At 62.9% G+C, this 18,855-nt stretch overlaps 2 protein-coding genes across 6 annotated transcripts; both read left to right on the top strand.

Moving 5' to 3' along the window:
- Positions 1-29: 29 nt before the first annotated feature.
- On the top strand, positions 30-8,141 carry TMEM129 (transmembrane protein 129, E3 ubiquitin ligase). 3 transcript variants are annotated; one of them, XR_004970628.1, is made up of 5 exons: positions 30-353; positions 2,090-2,564; positions 3,115-3,274; positions 3,365-3,698; positions 8,033-8,141. XR_004970628.1 is itself a non-coding variant. In XM_036326735.1 (4 exons), exons 1-4 carry the CDS (start codon positions 149-151, stop codon positions 3,611-3,613), a joined length of 1,089 nt encoding a protein of 362 aa, XP_036182628.1. In that variant the 5' UTR covers positions 30-148; the 3' UTR covers positions 3,614-4,781. The 3 variants fall into 3 exon arrangements, 1 of the variants encoding a protein (XP_036182628.1); XR_004970627.1 differs by lacking the exon at positions 8,033-8,141 and adding an exon at positions 4,229-4,781; XM_036326735.1 differs by lacking the exon at positions 8,033-8,141 and having other exon boundaries at positions 3,365-4,781.
- On the top strand, positions 5,855-16,187 carry LOC118665348 (stem-loop binding protein). Of its 3 annotated transcripts, none has more exons than XM_036326766.1 (8): positions 5,855-6,000; positions 6,088-6,204; positions 8,033-8,137; positions 10,425-10,484; positions 10,767-10,898; positions 11,409-11,558; positions 12,404-12,488; positions 15,296-16,187. In XM_036326766.1, exons 1-8 carry the CDS (start codon positions 5,942-5,944, stop codon positions 15,410-15,412), a joined length of 825 nt encoding a protein of 274 aa, XP_036182659.1. In that variant the 5' UTR covers positions 5,855-5,941; the 3' UTR covers positions 15,413-16,187. The 3 variants fall into 3 exon arrangements, with proteins under 3 accessions (XP_036182659.1, XP_036182649.1, XP_036182670.1); XM_036326756.1 differs by having other exon boundaries at positions 10,764-10,898; XM_036326777.1 differs by lacking the exon at positions 6,088-6,204 and having other exon boundaries at positions 5,889-6,000; positions 10,764-10,898.
- Positions 16,188-18,855: the final 2,668 nt, after the last annotated feature.

Raw genomic sequence — 18,855 nt, 5'->3', positions numbered from 1 at the left:
CTCCCAGAGCACCCCGCGCCGCCGTGGTGGACTCCATCTCCCAGACCACCCCGCGCCGCCCGGCCCCTACGGACCCGGACGCTCGGCCTTTCCAGTGCGGTGGGGTGGGGGGTGCCTCGCCGCGGGTCTGGGCGGCGGCGGCGGCGCGATGGACAGCCCCGAGGTCACCTTCACGCTGGCCTACCTGGTGCTGGCCGTGTGCTTCGTGTTCACGCCCACCGAGTTCCACTCGGCCGGGCTCACGGTGCAGAACCTGCTGTCCGGCTGGCTGGGCAGCGAAGACGCCGCCTTCGTGCGCTACCATCAGCGCCGCACGGCCGCCACGCTGCTGTGCCACTCGCTGCTGCCGCTGGGTGAGGCCCGCGCCCCGCCCCTCCCCTCCCCAGCTCCGGGCCCATCGGTGCGGGGCCGCGGGGACATCTCCCTCTGAGAAAGAGCCGAGGGGGGGCGGTTCCGGGAGCCCCGGTTGCCCCGAGGCCCGCGGCGGTGGGCCAACCGCCCGTGCGTTCCGCGCTGGCGGCAGCTGGTCGGTTGCAGGCGGCAGAACGCGGGCTGCGAGCCCTGGGGAGGATGCTCACCCCGCTGGGGAGGGTGCTCGACCGCTGGGGCGGGTGGGGAGCGGTCCTTGGACGGCAGTTCCAGGAGAGGAGCCCGAGTTAGCGGATTCCAACGGGGGACGAGGGGTCTTGGCCCAGGCCTCGGGCAGTGGGTGTGGGACGGGCCGGCGGAGATGGGTGACATCATGGCGGGTGGGGGGGGGGGTGGACACAGGTGCAGAGATGGAAAGCCTGTGTGTGGCCGGGACACTCGGGCTGTGCTGGGCCGCCACCCAGGTGCCAGCTGGTCTCTGGGAGCGAGTCTGCCAGCCCCTGGGTCCGGCCGGCTGAAGGGTGGGGTTCTGAGTAGAGGGTCTCTGAAGGGTAGGGGGGGCGGGCAGACCCAGGGCTGGGGCCGCAGGGGCTGGACCACCGCGCCTGCAGCCTGGACCAGGGAGGGGTTGCCAACTCGCAGCTGGAAGCAGCGGCCTGGTGGGCGTGGGCGTGGGCGTGCAGGGGGCTGCCTGTGGGAGCCAGAGCTCAGGGTCAGAGTGACCCCAGGAGGCCACGCCTGGGGGACTTGGTGGAGCCTGTCTTCATAGCCTTTCATCTTTCAATTGCAGTTGGTTTACAAGATTAGCCCCAAGGGTACAGCCTATGGCAAGACGTTTATGTAACTTAGGAAGTGTTTTCCCCGTAAGCCCACCCGCCTGGCGCCATACCCAGTGAAGACACTATGGATATTATCCGCTGGGCTGCGTACTTCCTACCCCGCCTCTTCACCTTTTCACCCAAACCCCTCTCCTGCTTGGCAACTTACCAATGTGGGGAAGCCTATCTTGTGGCCAGACACAGGGCTTTGTTTTCATTTTATTCGTTTTCAAAAGCTTTGAAACTTTATTGACATGATATCTATTGCAACACAACAGATTGTCCTGAGATGTAGTGACTTGACCAACAGCCAGTCTTTACTGTTAATTTTGCAATCTCAGACCAGCCACTGCACACCTTCGCCGCCTACTTCATTCATTTCAACCTGCAGGTTGGCCCCAGTCGGGCCCGCCTGAGCGGGGCACTGGCTCCCAGGTTGTGGCGTGCCCCCATCCTTTGCTTACTGTCTGGCACGTGAGAGTCCAGCTAGGGTGGGCCATGCTCTGATCTGCTCCTCGGGGGTCAGGAGGCCCAGGGGCGGGCCGGTGGGCAGCTCCATGTTGGGGGACACCAGATCCTTGTATGTGTTTCTGCCTTTCTGGGTTTTGCTAGTTTTCTTCATGACTCACGCACGTAAAGCTACAGTGACAAGTTAAAAACACTTGTCTCTTGCCCATGGTGTCACTGCCGTGGGCAAGGGCTGAGCTGGGCCAGCTGTGGGTGGGAGAGACCCACTCAGCCTGGGGCACTGACCAGGGCAGAGGGCCAGGCCCAGGGCTGGGACGAGAGGAGTGGCCCCCTGGGAGGTGAAGGGACAGCACTGTGACCCTCAGTGGGCACCGCCAGGGGAGGATGAGGGCCTGGCAGTCCGACCTCTACTGAGGCCGCTCCGTCCCCTGCAGGCTACTACGTGGGCATGTGCTTTGCAGCCTCGGAAAAGCGGCTCTACTCCCCAAGCCAGGCCCCCGAGGCCTGGCGGCTCTTCCTCCTCCTGGCCGTGACCCTGCCCACCATCTCCTGGACCCTGATCTACTACTGGTCCCGCGACCGGTGGGCCCGCCACCCGCTGGCCCGCACCCTGGCCCTCTATGCCCTCCCACAGTCGGGCTGGCAGGCTGTCGCTTCCTCTGTCAACACTGAGTTCCGGCGGATCGACAAGTTCGCCACAGGGGCCCCGGGTGCCCGTGTGATCGTGACAGACACGTGGGTGATGAAGGTGACCACGTACCGTGTGCACGTGGCCCAGCAGCAGGACGTGCACCTGACCGTGACGGAGTCGCAGCAGCACGAGCTCTCGCCGGACTCGAACCTGCCCGTGCAGCTCCTCACCATCCGCGTGGCCAGCACCATTCCTGCCGTGCAGGCCTTCGACATCCGGTAGGGTGCGGGGCGGGGCTGGGTCCACCGAGGCCTGTGCCCAGCTGGCACCGGGTCTCGTCTTTGGGTCCTGGGAGGCGATGAGTGTGACTCGATTGAGGCCCCGCAACCCACCCTGGCCCCGTTCCCCTTGTTTCCCCACAGTACCCCCACTTCCTTTGTCCGTGCTGTCCTCTGAGCTGCCTTCTGCCACTTCTCGGGGAGCCCTCTGGGCTGTTTGGGATGGGACAGGACAGAAGCGTGGTGGCCGCACCTCTGAAGCTGAGGCCATGGCCAGCCTGCTGGGACCCTCCCTCAGCTGCGATCCTCCCTGTGTCCTGTGGGGGCTCGGGGCTCAGGGCTGTCTTTGCTCGTTTTCATCGGCAGCTGGCCTAGGCCCGAGCCTCCATGTTCTGTTTGGTTGTGAGCGCCCCGGTTGCCCTCAGGGTGCAGCCTGGGCCTCCCTGATGCCTGCCCCAGGGTTCTGGCCAGGCTGCCTGGGCATAGGGTCCTGCCCTACAGAGGGGCCTGTGTCCAGTGGCCTTAGCCCAGCAGCCCCCTCCTCGTGCAGGCTGAACTCCACAGAGTATGGCGAGCTGTGTGAGAAGCTCCGGGCGCCCATCCGCAGCGCGGCCAACGTGGTCATCCGCCAGAGCCTGGGCGACCTGTTCCTGGAGACCTTTGCCTCCCTGGTGGAGGTGAACCCAGCCTACTCGGTCCCCAGCAGCCAGGTGGGTCCCCAGGGGCCAGTCCTGTGGTGGGGGTGGGTAGCCCCGCTGGGAGTCCGCCGGGCTCCTGTAACCGCCTGGCACCTCCCGCAGGAGCTGGAGGCATGCATCGGCTGCATGCAGACACGCGCCAGCGTGAAGCTGGTGAAGACCTGCCAGGAGGCGGCGGAGGGCGAGTGCCAGCAGTGCTACTGCCGCCCCATGTGGTGTCTCACCTGCATGGGCAAGTGGTTCGCCAGCCGCCAGGACCCGCAGCGCCCCGACACCTGGCTGGCCAGCCGCGTGCCCTGCCCCACCTGCCGGGCGCGCTTCTGCATCCTGGACGTGTGCGCCGTGCGCTGAGCGGGCCGGGCCAGGGCGAGGGCGCAGCCGGGGGCTGCTTTCCCAGCTGCACGAGGACGGGGCTTGTGTAGAGCTGCTCTGTGAGGTGCGGGCAGGGCTGTGGGACGGGTCTCGGGGCTCTGCCTGCATTCCCCACTCCTCTGGGTACGGGTGGGCAAGGTCACAGAACACGGCCTGGGCCCATCTCCTGAGTATTCTGGGCCCCTGAGCCGTCTGGGAGACCCTGGAGTGTCCCAGGTGGCCTCAGCTGGGCCACTTGCCTTAATTCTGTGGAGCCCACCTGCCCCGTGGTTACACACCAGACCCAGATTCATCCGGACAGGCTGTGGTTAGTCCTGCTGCTGGCCCCATGGAGGCTGCTCAGAGGACCTGGGGCAGAGCCTGACAGTGGAGGGGAGACCTAGCTGCCACCCCAGGTGAGGCACCACCTGGGGCTTTCTGGTGGCTGCCCCTGGATGCCACCAGGAAGTACCACTCCTGCCCACGTTGACCCTGGACTTCCCATGAGGAGCTGGGCACCAGACTGGCTGCTCTGTCACCTTTCCCTCAGCTGTGTGCTCCTGGCGCCACTCCCCCCCGGAGGGTCATTACCTATGTGCCTTCTGCTGCCCCCAGGTCCAGGGAAGAGCCACACCTTAGCTTCCTGGAGGGAGGCATTGAGCTGAAGACCAAGCACCACAGTGGCATCCCACATCCACACAGACTTGTCAGAACGCAAGCACAGGACTGGGCCCAGCCCCACAGGCCCACCTGGCTCAGAAGGGGACATGCCCGTGGGCAAGGCACTGAGGGTGTCTTACCAGTTCCTGGTGGGGTGGCAAAAGGGCAGTGCCAGGACCCAGCTCTGGGAGGCATGGCTGCTGGAGCCTCAGACTCGTGACCCGAAACCCCCTAAAATTGGTCATCTAGCAGGGATAATGGACCCAGCTGGCCCACCTCACCCAAGGCCACGCCGAACCCAGGGGACTGGGGAGCAGAGAACTTGTGGGCCTTGGGGTGCTCAGCAGGTGAAGGTAGAGGAGGCAGCCAGGACCACGCCCAGCCTTGGCCTGGAATTTCAGATGCTGCCCAGGGAGGGTTTTACTACAAAAGAAAGTTAATTTCATAAAGATGAGTCTATTGTAGCCAAGTGATACAGTGCTTAATAAAATATTAGCCTGAAGTTAAACGCACTTTCTCTAAGGGAAGTATTTACCCCCGATATTCAAGCCTTGGGAGCAGGTGGAGAAGCCATCTTAAAAACAGCAGCAGGTGCTGTAAGAACCTCCCCCTGACTCCCCAGCTGGGTGCGGGTTTCAGAGGCCCATTCCCGGGGGTCCCGGGCGCGTTGTGGTCGAGGGGGCTGCGGCCGGCGCCCCAGGGGCCGAGGTCGGCAGGCAGGGCCTCTCCATCCCGTGCTTCCGCCGCCCGTGACCCGTGGGGCTGCGGCCCCGGCTCCCGGGGGCCAAGCGCCATGTTGCTGCTGCACCCAGAACGCTTTTAGGGAAATGGTCCGTACGAGCCCCTGTAAAGCACGGGAGCCGGGCCGGGCTGCCGGCTGGTTAGAGCCGCGCCCGCCACCCAGGCTGCCGGGCGGATCCCCAGCCCGGGCACCAGCCACCGGGGGGCGCATCGGCCAGGGGCACACATCGGGGTCCTCTCGCCCTCTCCCTCCTTAAAATCAGTCAGTGGAAAAGCCAAACACGAGAGGCGGGCCCGGCTCCCGCGTCCTGAACGGCTGCTTCTCGTCCGCCCGGGCCCTGCTGGCGGGTGGGCGGGGCTGGCGCGGAAGGAGCGAGCCCGGCGGCGGCGGAACCGGGGGAAGCGGGCGGCGGTCGTGGCTCCGCGGCTTCCGCAAACCCAGCCGACGACGGGGAGAACGGGCGGTGCGCCGTGGCCGCGGCCGCCGCTTCCGGGTTCGGTTCCCGCCAGCGCGGAGAACGCGGCCGGGCGCGGCCAATCGGGGACGGCCCCGCCCAGGCGGGGACCAATGGGAGGGCCGAGCCCCGGTCCCTGCGCGCACCGCGTCCGAATCTCCCGCCCCGCCCCTCCCCCGCCAGGCGCGTCCAATCAGCGTCGAGGGCCCGGGCACCAGCGCGCGGGGGGGAACGGTGCCGGGCGCGCTCCCGCCCCGCGGCGTCCGGGCGGCGGTTCGGCGGCTCCCGCGGTCCTGGGCCGCCTGCGCGGCGCGCGTCCGGGCGGGCTCCCCCCGCGGCCCGATGGTTTCGCCCGCCGGCGGGACGGCGCGGGCGGGGCGGGGCGGGGCGCGCGGGCGAATAAAGGCGGTTGGGGGCGGGGCGCGCCATCGGTCTGCGCCGCGGGACACGACGCGCTGGTCGCCGCCTCGCCATGGCCTGCAGCCCACGAACCCCCCCCACGTACCGGAGCCGCCGCGACCGCGACGCCAGGTGAGGCCGGGCGGGGGTGCGAGGCGGGGGTGCGGGCGCGGGAGTCGCGGCCCGGCCCGCCCGCCTGACGCGGCCTCTCGCCCGCAGCCCGCCTCCCCCCGCGAGATGGAGCCTGGGGCGCAAGCGCAGAGCCGACGGCCGGCACCGGGCGGCGGAGGACGCCGAGGGCCCCGTGAAGCCGGCGGAGCCCCGCCGACCCGACAGGTGGGCCCTGCGCGCGGGGCGGGGGACGGGGCGGGCCCCCACGGGCTCCTCGGATCCGTGCAGCTGGCTCCGTCCCCATGGGGACCCCGCCCGCCCGGGCTCCTGCAGGGTCCGCCGTCCTCTCCGGGGGACCAGGGCCCGGAGGCGAGGCCTGGCTGCCCGGGGCCCCGTGGGAAGGCGGCGGCAGGGGGCTGGGGCCGTCGCTGTGGTCCGGGGTGGGGGCTGCGCTGGGCGCGGGGGAGGCGGTGCTGGGAGACGGAGCGGAGGGGTTCGGGGGCTGGGCTCCCACTGCCCGCTCATGAGCGGGGCAGAGGCGTCGGTCCTAGCGGGTCCGGCTCTCTGCCGACATGGAGAGGATGGGAGCGCCCGGCCCGGGCAGGCGTCGGGCCCCGGAAGCTCCCGGCGGGCTGGGAGCTGTGGGGAGGCGATGGGGTCGGGGGCGCAAGGCCGGCAGTAGCCCGTGTGGACGACCAGGAGGCCGGGACCGCCGCCGGCGCGGGGAGGGGGGAGTGAGTGCAGAGCGGCTCCCGCCGCCGGGGCTGGAGGCAGAGACGGACCGAGCCGCACCACGGAGATCCCGCTCCCAGCTCCCAGCCCCAGGGGCCCGCTCAGCCGGGAGACGGGCTCTGCCCCCCGGGGCGCCCCCTAGCTCAGCCACACGGCGCCTTACCGGCTCCCCGCCCCGGGGCACCTGGGCGGGCCGCTGCGCCTCGGGAGCCGCCGGTGGGTGGGTGTCTGAGTGGCACAGGCTGTATCCTCGGGCCCTTTCCCCACCGGTGCTCGTCCCAGGGCGGGAGGAGGCTGGGCGGAACCTGCCGAGTCTAGGAAGGGCTCAGGCCCGAGAGGAAGTCTCTGCCCCCCACCCTCCCCTCCACGAGCCGCAGGAGCCTGCGGGGCCGCAGCCCGGACCTGCCCGCCTCTGGGCTGCGGGCTCCGTCCAGCCTCAGCCGCGCCTGCGTTTGGTTCTGTCGGTGGCTCGGCGCGCACTCGGCTTAGCTTTTGGGCCGTGGGTTTGCGTTCGCGCCCCGCCAGCCTCTCAGACTCTGGAGTTCGCTCTGGAAACCCGGTCTGATGGGGTGAAGGGGCGACCGCGTTACTGCGTCTTCAGAGCGTGGGACTGGCTGGCGTCTGAGGGGGGGGCGGGGGGGGGGGACGCCTTTGCTGAGCCTGGTTTTGGCACCAGAGGAGGGGCCGCATCTAATCTGTGGGGACCAGCGCCTCCCACCGCCAGGGCTGCTGGCAGCGAGCCTGGTGGCTCCGTATCGCCGACCCGACAGAAGCTTCCCCGAGTCCCGCTGAGCTGAGCTCCTCCCCGGCTCTGGGGAGCCTCTGCCCTCGACTCCCCGGAGCAGCAAGGGCCCCAGTGCCGTCCTCACCCCCTCCCCCGCCTTCAGCGAGGGTGTGACTTCGCCTGAGCCGTTGTGCGCCTGGAAGTGAGCAGCAGCCGCTGTCTGCTGAGGAGCTTTATGGTGCTGGCCACTCCACTCAGCGTTCAGTGTGTTGTTTGAAAAAAATTAGCTCGGTTTGCAAGTAAAAGAGTGGGTGTATTAGGCCCCCTTCTCTGCTGATGGACCCTCGCTGACCTGGTCTGCCTCCCGCCCCCCCCCCGCCCCCCCCAGCCTCTGTCCTCAGGGTTTAGCCAGCCTGGCACGTGGTGGGTGCACAGGAACGTTACTGAGCCAATGGCCCAGGCCCAGGGAGCTAGGGAATGTCAGGCAGATTCCCAGAAGCCCTTCCCTTGGGTCTCCACATACCCGGCCGTTTCCTGTGCCGATCGGAAAGGAAACGGAAAGTGTCGGGTTCCAACGTGCATGTCCATCTCCTGCAGCTTCACCACCCCCGAGGCCCCGAGGCCCCGGCCTCGGTGTGCAGACTGGGCCAGCGCCGTGGAGGAGGATGAGATGAGGACCAGGGTGAACAAAGAAATCGCAAGGTACGTGCTCGGGCCACTGTGGAGGGCCAGCCGGGGTTCGGGGTTCGGTTAGAGCCGCGGTACTTAAAAGGCTGGTCTCTGGCCAGCTGGTGAGCAGCTGCTGGGAGCCCGGTAGAAATGCCGATTCTCAGCCCCCCCTCCCCCCCGCCCCCCGCCCCCCGCCGGCTGTCGGCAGGGACTCCGGGTGGGGCCTCGGGTGACTCTGCTCACTGAGGGGTGAGGACCCCTGTCTTAGTGGCTGTCCCCCGACCTCGGCTGGACTGCAGAGGGCCACCGTGATGTGCCCGGCCTGTCCCGCCCAGCCCCAGGCAGGAGGGGTGCTCTTGACTGACACCTGTCAGGCAACAGCCATGAATGGCCAGAGCTCAGAGAGGACCCCTGACTTGGAGCCTGAACCCCTTGCAGTTGCACCCCAAATGGTTGTATGTCCAGGTTCTCTCAAACTCCAAGCCGTGTCCTCTTCCGGGACTCACGATGGTTCAGGTGGTGCCGCCGGAACCACTGCTTCTCCCTCGCTGCCACGCTCACCAGTGTCTGGGGGCCTCTCCTCCCTGCGGTCTGACCCACTGAACGCCCAAGTTAAACCGGCTCCTGGGTGGTTGAAGGAGGGCTGTGGCTCTGGGTGCCGATGAGAACTGTGGCCCTGGTGCCAGCAGGGGCAGGGCTGGTGGGTTGCAGCTGCTCGCAGGAAAGGCATTGGCACGGCGGGGGGGGGAGGGGGGGGGTCGTCCATTCAGGGGGGCGTGAACGTGTGTGGGGTGTTGACAGGTGGGCCCAGTGTTCTGAGTGACTTGCTTTCTGTGTGTGGGTCTTGGTGTGTCGGCTGTGGCGTGAGGCTGGTTGACTTGGTCGGTGTGTCCTCTTGCCCTGCACCCAGGCTCACAGCGCGCCCTCGCCGCTGCCCTCGCCAGGGACAGTCTGCAGCCCCGTGCTGGCAGGGGTTGCCTCTTTGTTCCTCGGTGGCCTCACAGGCCTGTCGCTGAGAGCTGTCCTGCTCTGTTGGGGGCCACCCTGTGATGGCCGTGACAGTGCTGCTGTGGTAGTGCCCAGGCTGGCCCCGCTGGTGACGCAGCCCGTCTCACTCTGGGGGGTGGGCGCTGTGAGAGGTCCGCTCGCTGTGCTCCGTGGAGGATGGCACAGCTCACACCAGCAGCCTGAGAATTTGACAAGGGTTTGCCATCCCTCCAGCCAGTCTTTCCGGGGCCCTGAGGGAATGGAGCCTGGGAAGTGGGAGGGACGTCTCATTCCCGGGGTGCTGTGTGCTCAGTGCAGCTGTGGATACACGGGTGCCCGGGGCGGGTGATGCTCCGCTCCTGTGCCTGGGCTGCAGAGGGGCGAGAGCTTACCTGGTGGAAGGGGCAGGGACTGGGGACATCGCTTAGGCACTTGCAGGACCTGTAGCTCGAGGGGGTGGTTGGTTTCAGTGCCAGGCGGCACTGGGCCCCCCTCTCTCCCCCAGGATGGTCTGCAAAGCTGGGAGTCGGTGGGTGGGCGCTGTGATGGAGGGCGCTGTGATGGAGGGCGCTGTGATGGAGGGCGCTGGGATGGAGGGCGCTGGGATGGAGGGCGCTGGGATGGTGGGCGCTGCGATGGAGGGTGCTGCCTTGGGAGCCGAGGAGCAGGAGGGGCTGTTTGGCCTCTTTCCAAGTCCGAGAAGGCAGGGGAGGAGCGGGCACGCAGGTCCCCCAGCAGGGAAGGTGGTGGCAGAGAGAAAACTTCTTATTTCAACCTCTTTCCTCAGACCACAGGGTTTGGGGGTGTCAGTCTCTATGGTGCTTGGATCTCGCGACTTAGTCTGAACCGTAGCGTCTGTTTGGCCTCCGGCTTGCGTTCTGGGCTGAGGCCTTGAGGCCGCAGGTGTCTCTGGCAGCTGCAAACACTTCCTCTCCGGTGGAGCCTTTTCCTGCCAAGGGCCGTGTGGACATTAATGACATCACTCTGGCCACATGACATCATCAGCTTAAAGCCAGCCTCTCTGTGTTCACTAACTCACCCCTATTGCCTGGGCAGGGCCAGACCAAGTGGTTCATGGATCTTATGCAGCCTGTGGGCCACACATTCGCCAGCCATGACTTGTATGATCTGACATGCTTTATCATAACCTTTATCTTATAGAAAGAGTGTGTGTGGGGGGGAGCAAGGGGGGCCAATGATGAAAGACACCTGCTCTCACCGGCTTCACCACTGACCGCACCTCTCGGGGGCGGAGTCCTGTGTCGCTCTGGAAGCTTTAGGTGTTAGGTCCATCTTTGCCTTTTTAAAACAGCAGCGTTTATTCTGCTCCCAGATACAAAAGAAAACTCCTCATCAATGATTTCGGAAGAGAAAGGAAGTCACCATTGGGAAGGTAAGCGCCATTCGTGTTTCTTTCCTGAGTTGACCTGCCATTGGCTACGAAGAAGAGAGCGAGCAGGCGGGGCTGCCGTGTCGGGCATTCCCCGAGCAGCCCGTCTTCACCGCGAGTCGGGATGGGGATGTGGTGTCTGATGTGCTCACTCCCGTGGGGACAGAGGCCCTGGGGCGCATGGGGTTGGGAGCCCGAGGCCAGAGGCCTCCGTCCGTGGCCTGTGCTGTCTGCGCGGGGAGGGATGGGAGGCTTGTTCCGGACCGGCGTCCTCCTCTCCAGCAGTGACTCAGAGGCGCCGTGCCCAGTGCCCGCCGACCTGGAGACGGACGAGAGCGTCCTGATGCGGAGGCAGAAGCAGATCAACTATGGGAAGAACACCATGGCCTACGACCGCTACATCAGAGAGGTCCCGAGGTAGGCCGCGGGCGTGGGCGCGGGCCGGCCACGCGGGCACTGCAGGCCACGGAGATGCGCAGGTAGCAAATCTGGTTCATGTAAAGCAGGGGCTGGTGCCCACAGAGAGGTTTAAAACCACGTGTTCACCGTCAGAATGTGGTAAACATCTCAGTTCCCCAGACCCACAGCAGTCTCAGGACGCAGTCGTTAAGGACGGTGGGGACGGGAAGCTCACACTAAAGGTCTTCCTGAACACAGAGCAGTGCCGTGGGGACGGGCAGCCCACGGCCTGCTCCCGTGGACATGCTCTGGACAGGGTGCCCCGCAGGACCAGGATTCGGGCGCACTTTGGGGCGTGGGTTGGGGAGGCACGGCAGAGGCAGAGGTGGTGGTGGTACAGCCACCCCTGTGCTCCTGTGGCAGCTCAGTGGGTCTGTAATTCACAGCAGTCCTAACCTTAGAGTCGGGGTAACCGAAGGGCTGTGCCAGGGTGAGTGCTGAGTGCCAGGATCCTGTCCCTCCCCGCAGGCACCTTCGCCAGCCCGGTATTCACCCCAAGACCCCCAACAAGTTCAAGAAGTACAGCCGGCGCTCCTGGGACCAGCAGATCAAACTCTGGAAGGTGGCCCTGCATTTCTGGGATCCTCCAACCGAAGAAGGGTGTGATTTTCAAGAAATGTAGGTGCATTGCCTTCTCGTCCTCCATTGCCGCTTGCTCGTGCCCTGAGTGGAACAGCTGTCACCTGCGAGGCAGGAGGTGGTCGTGGCAGCCAGCTGTCCCCCTTCACACCCGCTTCCATCCGCACAGCTTAAAGCGTGGGGGGGGGGGGGGGGGCTCTGGGGGTGGAGTCTGCTTCCTGGATTGAATTTACATTTTGTAGCCAGAAAGACAGAGTTTAGAAAACCCGAAAATATGGGGGTTTTCGTTTGTTTTTAGGATAAACATTCTAAAAATTATTTGGGTAATTTATTCCAAACTATGAAAGTAGGTCTTTTTTTTTTTTTTTTTAAACTCAGAAATGTTTTCCCTTTTCCCGGTTGGTTTTAAGCTTGTGCTTCGTCAGGAGGGGCTCAGGCCCGGCCGCGCTGCCCCCTCCGGCAGGCCCTCGGTGGCTGCAGGTGCTGGGGACTCGCTAGGAGCTGCCGTGTGGGAGGTGGTTTCCGGCGAGCTTTACGTTTGGCCTCACAGACGTCACACAGGTCTTTCCTGGCAACACTGTTGTCCCGTTCTCTACGAGTACAAAGCTAGCGACGAGGCGGCGTCCGGTCTGCCAGGTGTTCGCTGCCCCCGCCCCCGATTGGGCTCCTTCGTGCTTGCACGGGTGCTCGGGGTGTGCCCAGCTCCGCCGGGGCAGCCGCAGCCGCACCCCGGACTGGCTCAGCGGCACGTGGGGTCCCTGACAGCAGCGCTCAGGGCAGCGAGACGGTGGCCTTTGGTTTCAGCGAACAGCCTGGAGGACGTTCCTGCGTCTCGGGCCTCCTGGCTTTGCTAAGCGGTGGCTGATGCCTGTTTGGTTCCACAGACAACCCGTGGACCTCGGGGAAATGGAGACGGAATCCACAGAAAGCAGCTCCGAGTCCCAGGCCAGCTCCCAGGATAACAGCTTCGTAAGTAGCTTTCCTCGTGTGTCTCGGCGGGGGGCTCGGGCTACTCGTTGACCATAGGTGCCCCTTGTAAACTGAGGTTCGGGTCTGATGTCTGGAGAGGGGCGCCTCACCCTCCCCTTTCTCTGATAACCGGCAGACGATCTGACGGCGTTCCTAGGTAATGGCCGCAATTTAGGTTTTTGGTTCAGTCTGACTAATCCCGTTTCCATTGGAAAGTAAAGGCCTGTTCCCTCTGGTCTGGCTTCGGCACAGCTGCTGCCCGTGCTCATGGCTGTGAGTGTGGGTGTGGACGGCTGACTGTCACTGCGGCAGGGCCCGTGCCTGGGGATTCCCCCACGTTTGCTAGTGTTTTTTTGTTTGTTTTTTTTTTTAAATATATTTTATTGATTTTTTGCAGAGAGAGAGATAGAGAGTTAGAAACATCGATGAGAGAGAAACATCGATCAGCTGCCTCCTGCACATCCCCCACTGGGGATGTGCCCACAACCCAGGCACATGCCCTTGACCGGAATCGAACCTGGGACCTTTCAGTCCACAGGCCGACGCTCTATCCACTGAGCCAAACCGGTTTTGGCACGTTTGCTAGTTTAAAAAAAATCCCATGTTTTTGAAAAAGGAAAATTCCAAGATGAAAAGAAACTTCCAGTATCCGATTCTGGTTACCGGTTGGGTGCATGTTCTTGCTGACTTTTTTTTTTTTAATTGATTTTAGAGAGAGAGGAAGGGAGAGAGAGAGGAACAGCAATTTTTTTGTTTTTCTTCTGGTTTTGTTGGTTGATTCTTGAATGTGTCTTGACTGGGGATCAAACCTGCAACCTTAGTGTATCAGGGCGACGCTCCAACCAACTGAGCCGCCCGGCCAGGGCTCGTGCAGACGCCCTGCCTTGGCCCAGCACACCCGGCCAGCTGCCCAGTGACAGGCCCCTCTGTCACCTCCGGAACGCCTGGCCGAGTGAGTGTGAGAAGAGGGGGACACCAGGACACACAGGTGTGTGGTGTGGAACGGGCGTGCTTCCCCTGAGGTCACCCTGTCCTCGGGCCGGCCAGTTCCAAGGCCTGTGCACTAGGGTTGCCCTTCCTGCCTCCTTCCCTGTCACCCCTGTGAGCAGGTCCCTGCCCTCCCGGCTCCATGGCCGCGGGCACCACACGCTCTCTGAGGCTAGAAGTGGCGCCAGGGCCCAGATTCCCACCATGAGGAATCCCGCTGTTAGAGGTGGTTTTGAAGCTTAGACGTGGGGATTGTCCAGGGAGAGAAGCACGGCCGGTCAGGCAGGGCGACCCAGAGGGCAGAGGGCTCGCAGGCGGCGTCCTTCCTAGGGAGCCACAGAGCAGCCTCGTCCCAGTTCAGGGTCTGGACGAGCTGTGAACTTGCCACTGACGGTCTCAGAACAGAGCGGTGCGCAGGCCTGGGGGCCAGGGAGGGAAGAGGCAGGTGCGCGCGGGAGTCGGCCCGGGGAGACGAGAGCAGGGGTCCCGGCGGAGATCAGGGAGGGGTGGCTCTGAGACGGTGGACTTAGTGCGATGAGCAACGGGACCGCCTGCCTGTGGCTGCAGGGCGGGGCTTTGCCGCTGGGCACGGCATCTCCCAGCACAGACTGGTCAGGACACGTGACCGCGGCGCTGCCGCCTGATCCAGGCCGTGTGCAGGCCCCTCGGCTGCCCCAGTGCCCCTCTCACTGCAGGTCTTTCTTTTCTGATTCAGAATTTCATCAAGGGGACACGTGTGCAGGACACATGTACAGGCCGCGTTGAAACTTCACCTGCCTGTCCACCTGTGACGGTGACTTTTTTAAAAAACATGCATTTAAAATTTTGGGTTTAGTTGGAATAAACATTAGGCTTCAAATGGTTTAAACCCCCTAAATTGTAAACTCTTAACAATTTTAATTCATATGAACACACGACCTTTCAATTATACTTTTTTTTTAAAGGGAAGTTTTTAAAAAATATATTTTCAGACAGGAAGGGAGAGGGAGAGATAAGAAACATTGATGATGAGAGAGCATCATTGATCGGCTGCCTCCTGCATGCCCCCACCAGGTAGGGATCAAGCCCGAATCCCGGGCCTGTGCCCTCACTGGAAATTGAACCGTGACCTCCTGGTTCATAGGTCGTTGCCCAACCACTGAGCCATGCTGGCCGGGCCAATTAAACTTTTTTTTTTTTTATCCTCATCCGAGGGTATTTTTTCCATTGGCTTCTAGAGTGAGTGGGAGGGAGACATCAGTTGGTTGCCTCCCGCACATGCCCCTACGGGACCAGGGGACCTGCCGCCGAGGTACATGCCCTTCACCAGGAAGCGACCTGCAGTCTGCAGGCAGACGCTCCAGCCACTGGTCCGCACCGGCCAGGGCCCATTAACGTTTTAAAATGAAAAACAAAAAAGCAAAACCTCATTATGCAACCAGAACTGTATCAAACGCAGCACTCACTCCTGTGCGGGGGCCAGCGCTCAGTGCTGTCGAGCCTCCGTTCCCTCTGCGCTGTGAGGAGCGCGCCCACTCCTGAACTACACAGCGCCTGCCGAGTGCACCGGGGTGGGAAGTGCCCTGCCTTCGGGGCGAGCGGGGCTGGGGCAGGGGCTGTGTCCCCCCCAGCCAGGGGCTGGAGTGCAGGCAGCTCTCCCTGAGCTCTGAGTTTGCGGAGTGTCTGGTGTGACCGCTGTGTGAGGTGGTGAGGGCAGGTGGCTTCTGGTGCCCACACAGGGGGCCCCCCGCTCCAGGTGCGTGGCTGCGCTCAGTGGGGTGAGCTCACCCGTCGCCAGTCCCGTGGGAGGAGCTGGCGTGACACGTGCTTCTGTCTCCCAGGACATGTACTCGGGCACCCCCACCAAGGTGCCACACCTGGACTGCCACGTGGAGGACGAGTTTGACTTGGAAGCGTGTTTAACTGAGCCCTCGAAAGACTTCTCGGCCATGAGCTAACCTGCCCGCGGACCGCAGAGCCAGGGCCTCTGCCCGGCCGGGGAGGCCAGCCAAGCCTGCGTCGCCCGTTTGCCACGAGGCCCCTGTTAATAGTTATCACCTGGTGAATTGTTATTCTTGCCTTATTCTTAAAACAATCTTATGTATAGTGAGTGTATTTTGCGTGTTTTAAATCGTAAATGCAATTAAGCCCAATGACAATTGAACTTGAAGCAATCTTATGATAGACTTAATTGCTTGGTCCCCACCATCCCCCAGTTCACCCGACAAGCACACTGGAACCGGTTTCCACCGAATTTCAGATGCCAAGCTGCCGCTGGTAGGTGGTGGTGTGGGTTTCACCGTGTTCAGGGACCGGTCTCGTGTCAGCTTCCTGGACTGGTATCTGAGTGTTCTCACCTTCGGGCCCTTTAATGTCTTTATGGAAACTTAATTTTTGGCCTTTTGTCAATATGTCAGGGTGGCTTTTCCTGCACACAGAGCACTGACCAGTCAGATACTAAAGTCGTAAGTTACTAAGTCCCGTAGTCCAAGTTGGGTCTTTGTAAATAGTGCCAGGTAGGCCTCCCAGTAATACTCCAGGAGTTACGGCAGCAGAGGGATTTGGAAAGAGCATTCCACACAGTTCATTCACCATGTAAAATTGCTGTAAATGATGATGTATACAGATTTCCTGTTCAAACTTTTAATTGTAAACTTCTTGTTAAGACTGTTGTTAAGTTTTATTGCTTTTGTATGGAATGAGATTGCAAAAATAAAAGAGCCTTTAACTGATTGATTGCGTTGCCAGATGGGCTAACTGCTGAGGCGGCTCCTGGGTTTGGAGGATCTCTGTGCTCTGTCCTCAGTGCGTGGCCGGGGGGACAGCACGGGGGGGGGGGGGGGGGGACAGGGCTGTGGCCCAGGCTGTTACATCCCCCCCCCCCCCCGCCCCCAGGAGGACTACATCTGTGATGGGTTTAGAGCTGGAGCCAGAGCAGACGCATCCGTGTGGGCCAGCGTTCCCCATGGCGGCCCTGCCCCCCGAGACAGCTGTGTAGTCCCGGAGCAGAGCGAGTCCTGGGGGGCTGCCCGCCGACGCCGCCCTCCGCAGCCACACATGGACCTGGCTGCTCTGCCCTAGTCCCTGCCGCCAGCCACGCCACATGCCCGAGGACCCGGGGCGGGATGCTGCACTCACTCCCGGGTGGGCTCTGCCCAGCGTCTAGGAGGGCAGCACCGCCCGTTCCACACTGGCCGAGCGTGGACTGCCAGGCACCAGCAGGAGGCGTGGGGGACGTGCGGGGAACGGTGCCCCCATGTCTGCTCTCCTTGACGGGCACAGAGATAGTAAACGTGTCAGGTTAAAGGGTGAGGGAGTGGAGGGTGGGGCGAGGGTGACTGGGTGGTGGGCCGTTGCCATGTCTCACAGGGTGGTCGGGAGCTGCCTGATGGCGGCCTTTCAGCAGGGACCGCGGTTGGGACGGTGCAGGCTGCCAGCAGCTCATCAGGAGTGAGCCCTGGGGGGGCGGGGGGCAGAGAGCCAGCAGGTGTCTGCCAGCGTGGTGCTGGCGAATGGGCAGTGACAGGGCTGGGGGCCCAGGTGACCCAGTCTGCTCTGAAGGCACCGCTGGCTGCCGGCCCCTCACCCATAGGTGAGGGGAGAGGCTGATGGGCATGGCCTGGATGGTCTTGTTCGTCTGGGCCTTTCCAGGTAGCAAATGAGGCTGATGCTTCAGAAAGAGCCGCTGAGCCGAGCTGAGCCGAGCTGGGAGCTTGACCAGGGAGACGTGGTCTGTGGCCGAGGTTCTGGCTGGACAAAGCTTCCAGGCAACCCGAGACCTGGGCCCCACTCCCCACTCCCCACTCCCTTGGCGGGAGCCTGGGACGGAGACCTGGGCCCCAGCAGGAGCCTGGGGCAGAGAGGGCTTGTTTTGAGGAGACCAATCTGTGTGGCTTTTGTCAAAGGATCCCCAGTAAGATTCACAGACTCAGAAGCTTTTGGAAGAATTCCACTGGCAAAAACCCGACCGGTGTGGACCGAAGGCCCGGCAGGATGAAATGAGGGATGGGTCCCGCAGGCTGAGAGGAAAAGGCTCCTGAGGGCAGGGCCGGGCACAGGGTCCCGGCCTGACCCCGGGACTCCGACCGGTACTGCTGTGGCCCCTCCCTGCCCACCAGCTCCAGCAAGGAGTGTCTGCACCAGGTCCCTCGGGTGCTGGGCGTGTGGGGGGTGGGGCCAGGGCAGCCCATCTCAGCGTGAGGATCTGGACTTGGGGCCGAGGCTGTAGGAGGGAGACCGGGAGGCCTGGGGAGGAGGGACTGATCGTTGGGGGCGGGGTGGATGTGGGCCTCAAACTAGGGCAGAGGCTGGGCTGGCAGGAGCAGGTGGGTGAGAGGTCAGCGCCGGGGCTGCCGTGTGTGTGTGTGTGTGTGTGTGTGTGTGTGTGTGTGTGTGTGTGTGTGTACACACGTGTGGACTCAGGCTTCCCTCCGAGTGAGTGGGCAGCTGGGGCGGTCTTGAGCAGGGACATGATGTCTGACTGGGTTCTGGAAGAATCTGCTCTGGCTACTGGCTTTTGCTTCGCATTTAAATTCTTGGAATGCTCTGAAGCCCCAAGGAAATCAATCTCCAGGCTTTTGTGCTTGCCTTTCATGCTGTGAACGTAATCTAGGGCTTTCCGTGTGAGGCAGATACCGGCAGCCGGGATCGAGTTGTCTTTCTTCTTGACTCTTGTACATCGAACCGAGAAGTGTCAGAACTGAATTAAGTTTGTCCGGCGTGATTAATTCTCCACAACCCCAGGCTGATCGCTATCGCGGCCCCTTGGTGACTCATTTTCCTATCTTCCCGTGTCTAGATGGACGTGGTCAGCTTATCAGGGTTGTCATCCCACCCCCCCCACTTCCCCTTCTCATGCTCTGAAGCCATTGTTTCCTGCTCCCAGTTGGGTTCTGTCCTCCAGCTGCTCTCCCTCAGCCCCTCCGCCCCCAGGTTGCCGACTCCCTGTCCCTCCCTGTCCCTGTGGTGGACGGTGTCCAGCCTCCCAGGTGAGTCAGCAGCCACTGCACTTGGCTTTCTGGACCTGAGCTGGTGGCTCTTCTGAGGATGCAGTTTACAGGGTGTTTTTCTTCCATGAGGGCAACTCTGAAAAGCCTGCTGGGTAAAGTCACGTTACCGTGCTTGGCCAACTGCCAGTGCCTGCGAGTGAATGTGTGAGCTGTCTTCCCCGAACCGGGTTTAGCTTTGTGTGTGTGTGGGGGTGGGGGTGGGGGTGGAGGTGGGAGTGGATCTTTGGATCATTAGGGTGCATATGGATTTTATGTTTAAGAATCTCGAGGGGTATTTGTTCCTTTGCTGTCGTTGCTGTTTTGTTTGCTTTCTCATGTGCAGGCTCTATTTTATTTATTTAATTTTAATATATTTTATTAAATTTCTACAGAGAGGAAGGGTGAGGGATAGA

This window comes from Myotis myotis, unplaced genomic scaffold (genome assembly GCF_014108235.1).
Source record: "Myotis myotis isolate mMyoMyo1 unplaced genomic scaffold, mMyoMyo1.p scaffold_m19_p_1, whole genome shotgun sequence".
NCBI classification, from domain to species: domain Eukaryota; kingdom Metazoa; phylum Chordata; class Mammalia; order Chiroptera; family Vespertilionidae; genus Myotis; species Myotis myotis.
The sequence above is the reverse complement of the archived record's forward strand: the minus strand, read 5'-3'. Positions and strand labels throughout refer to the sequence as shown.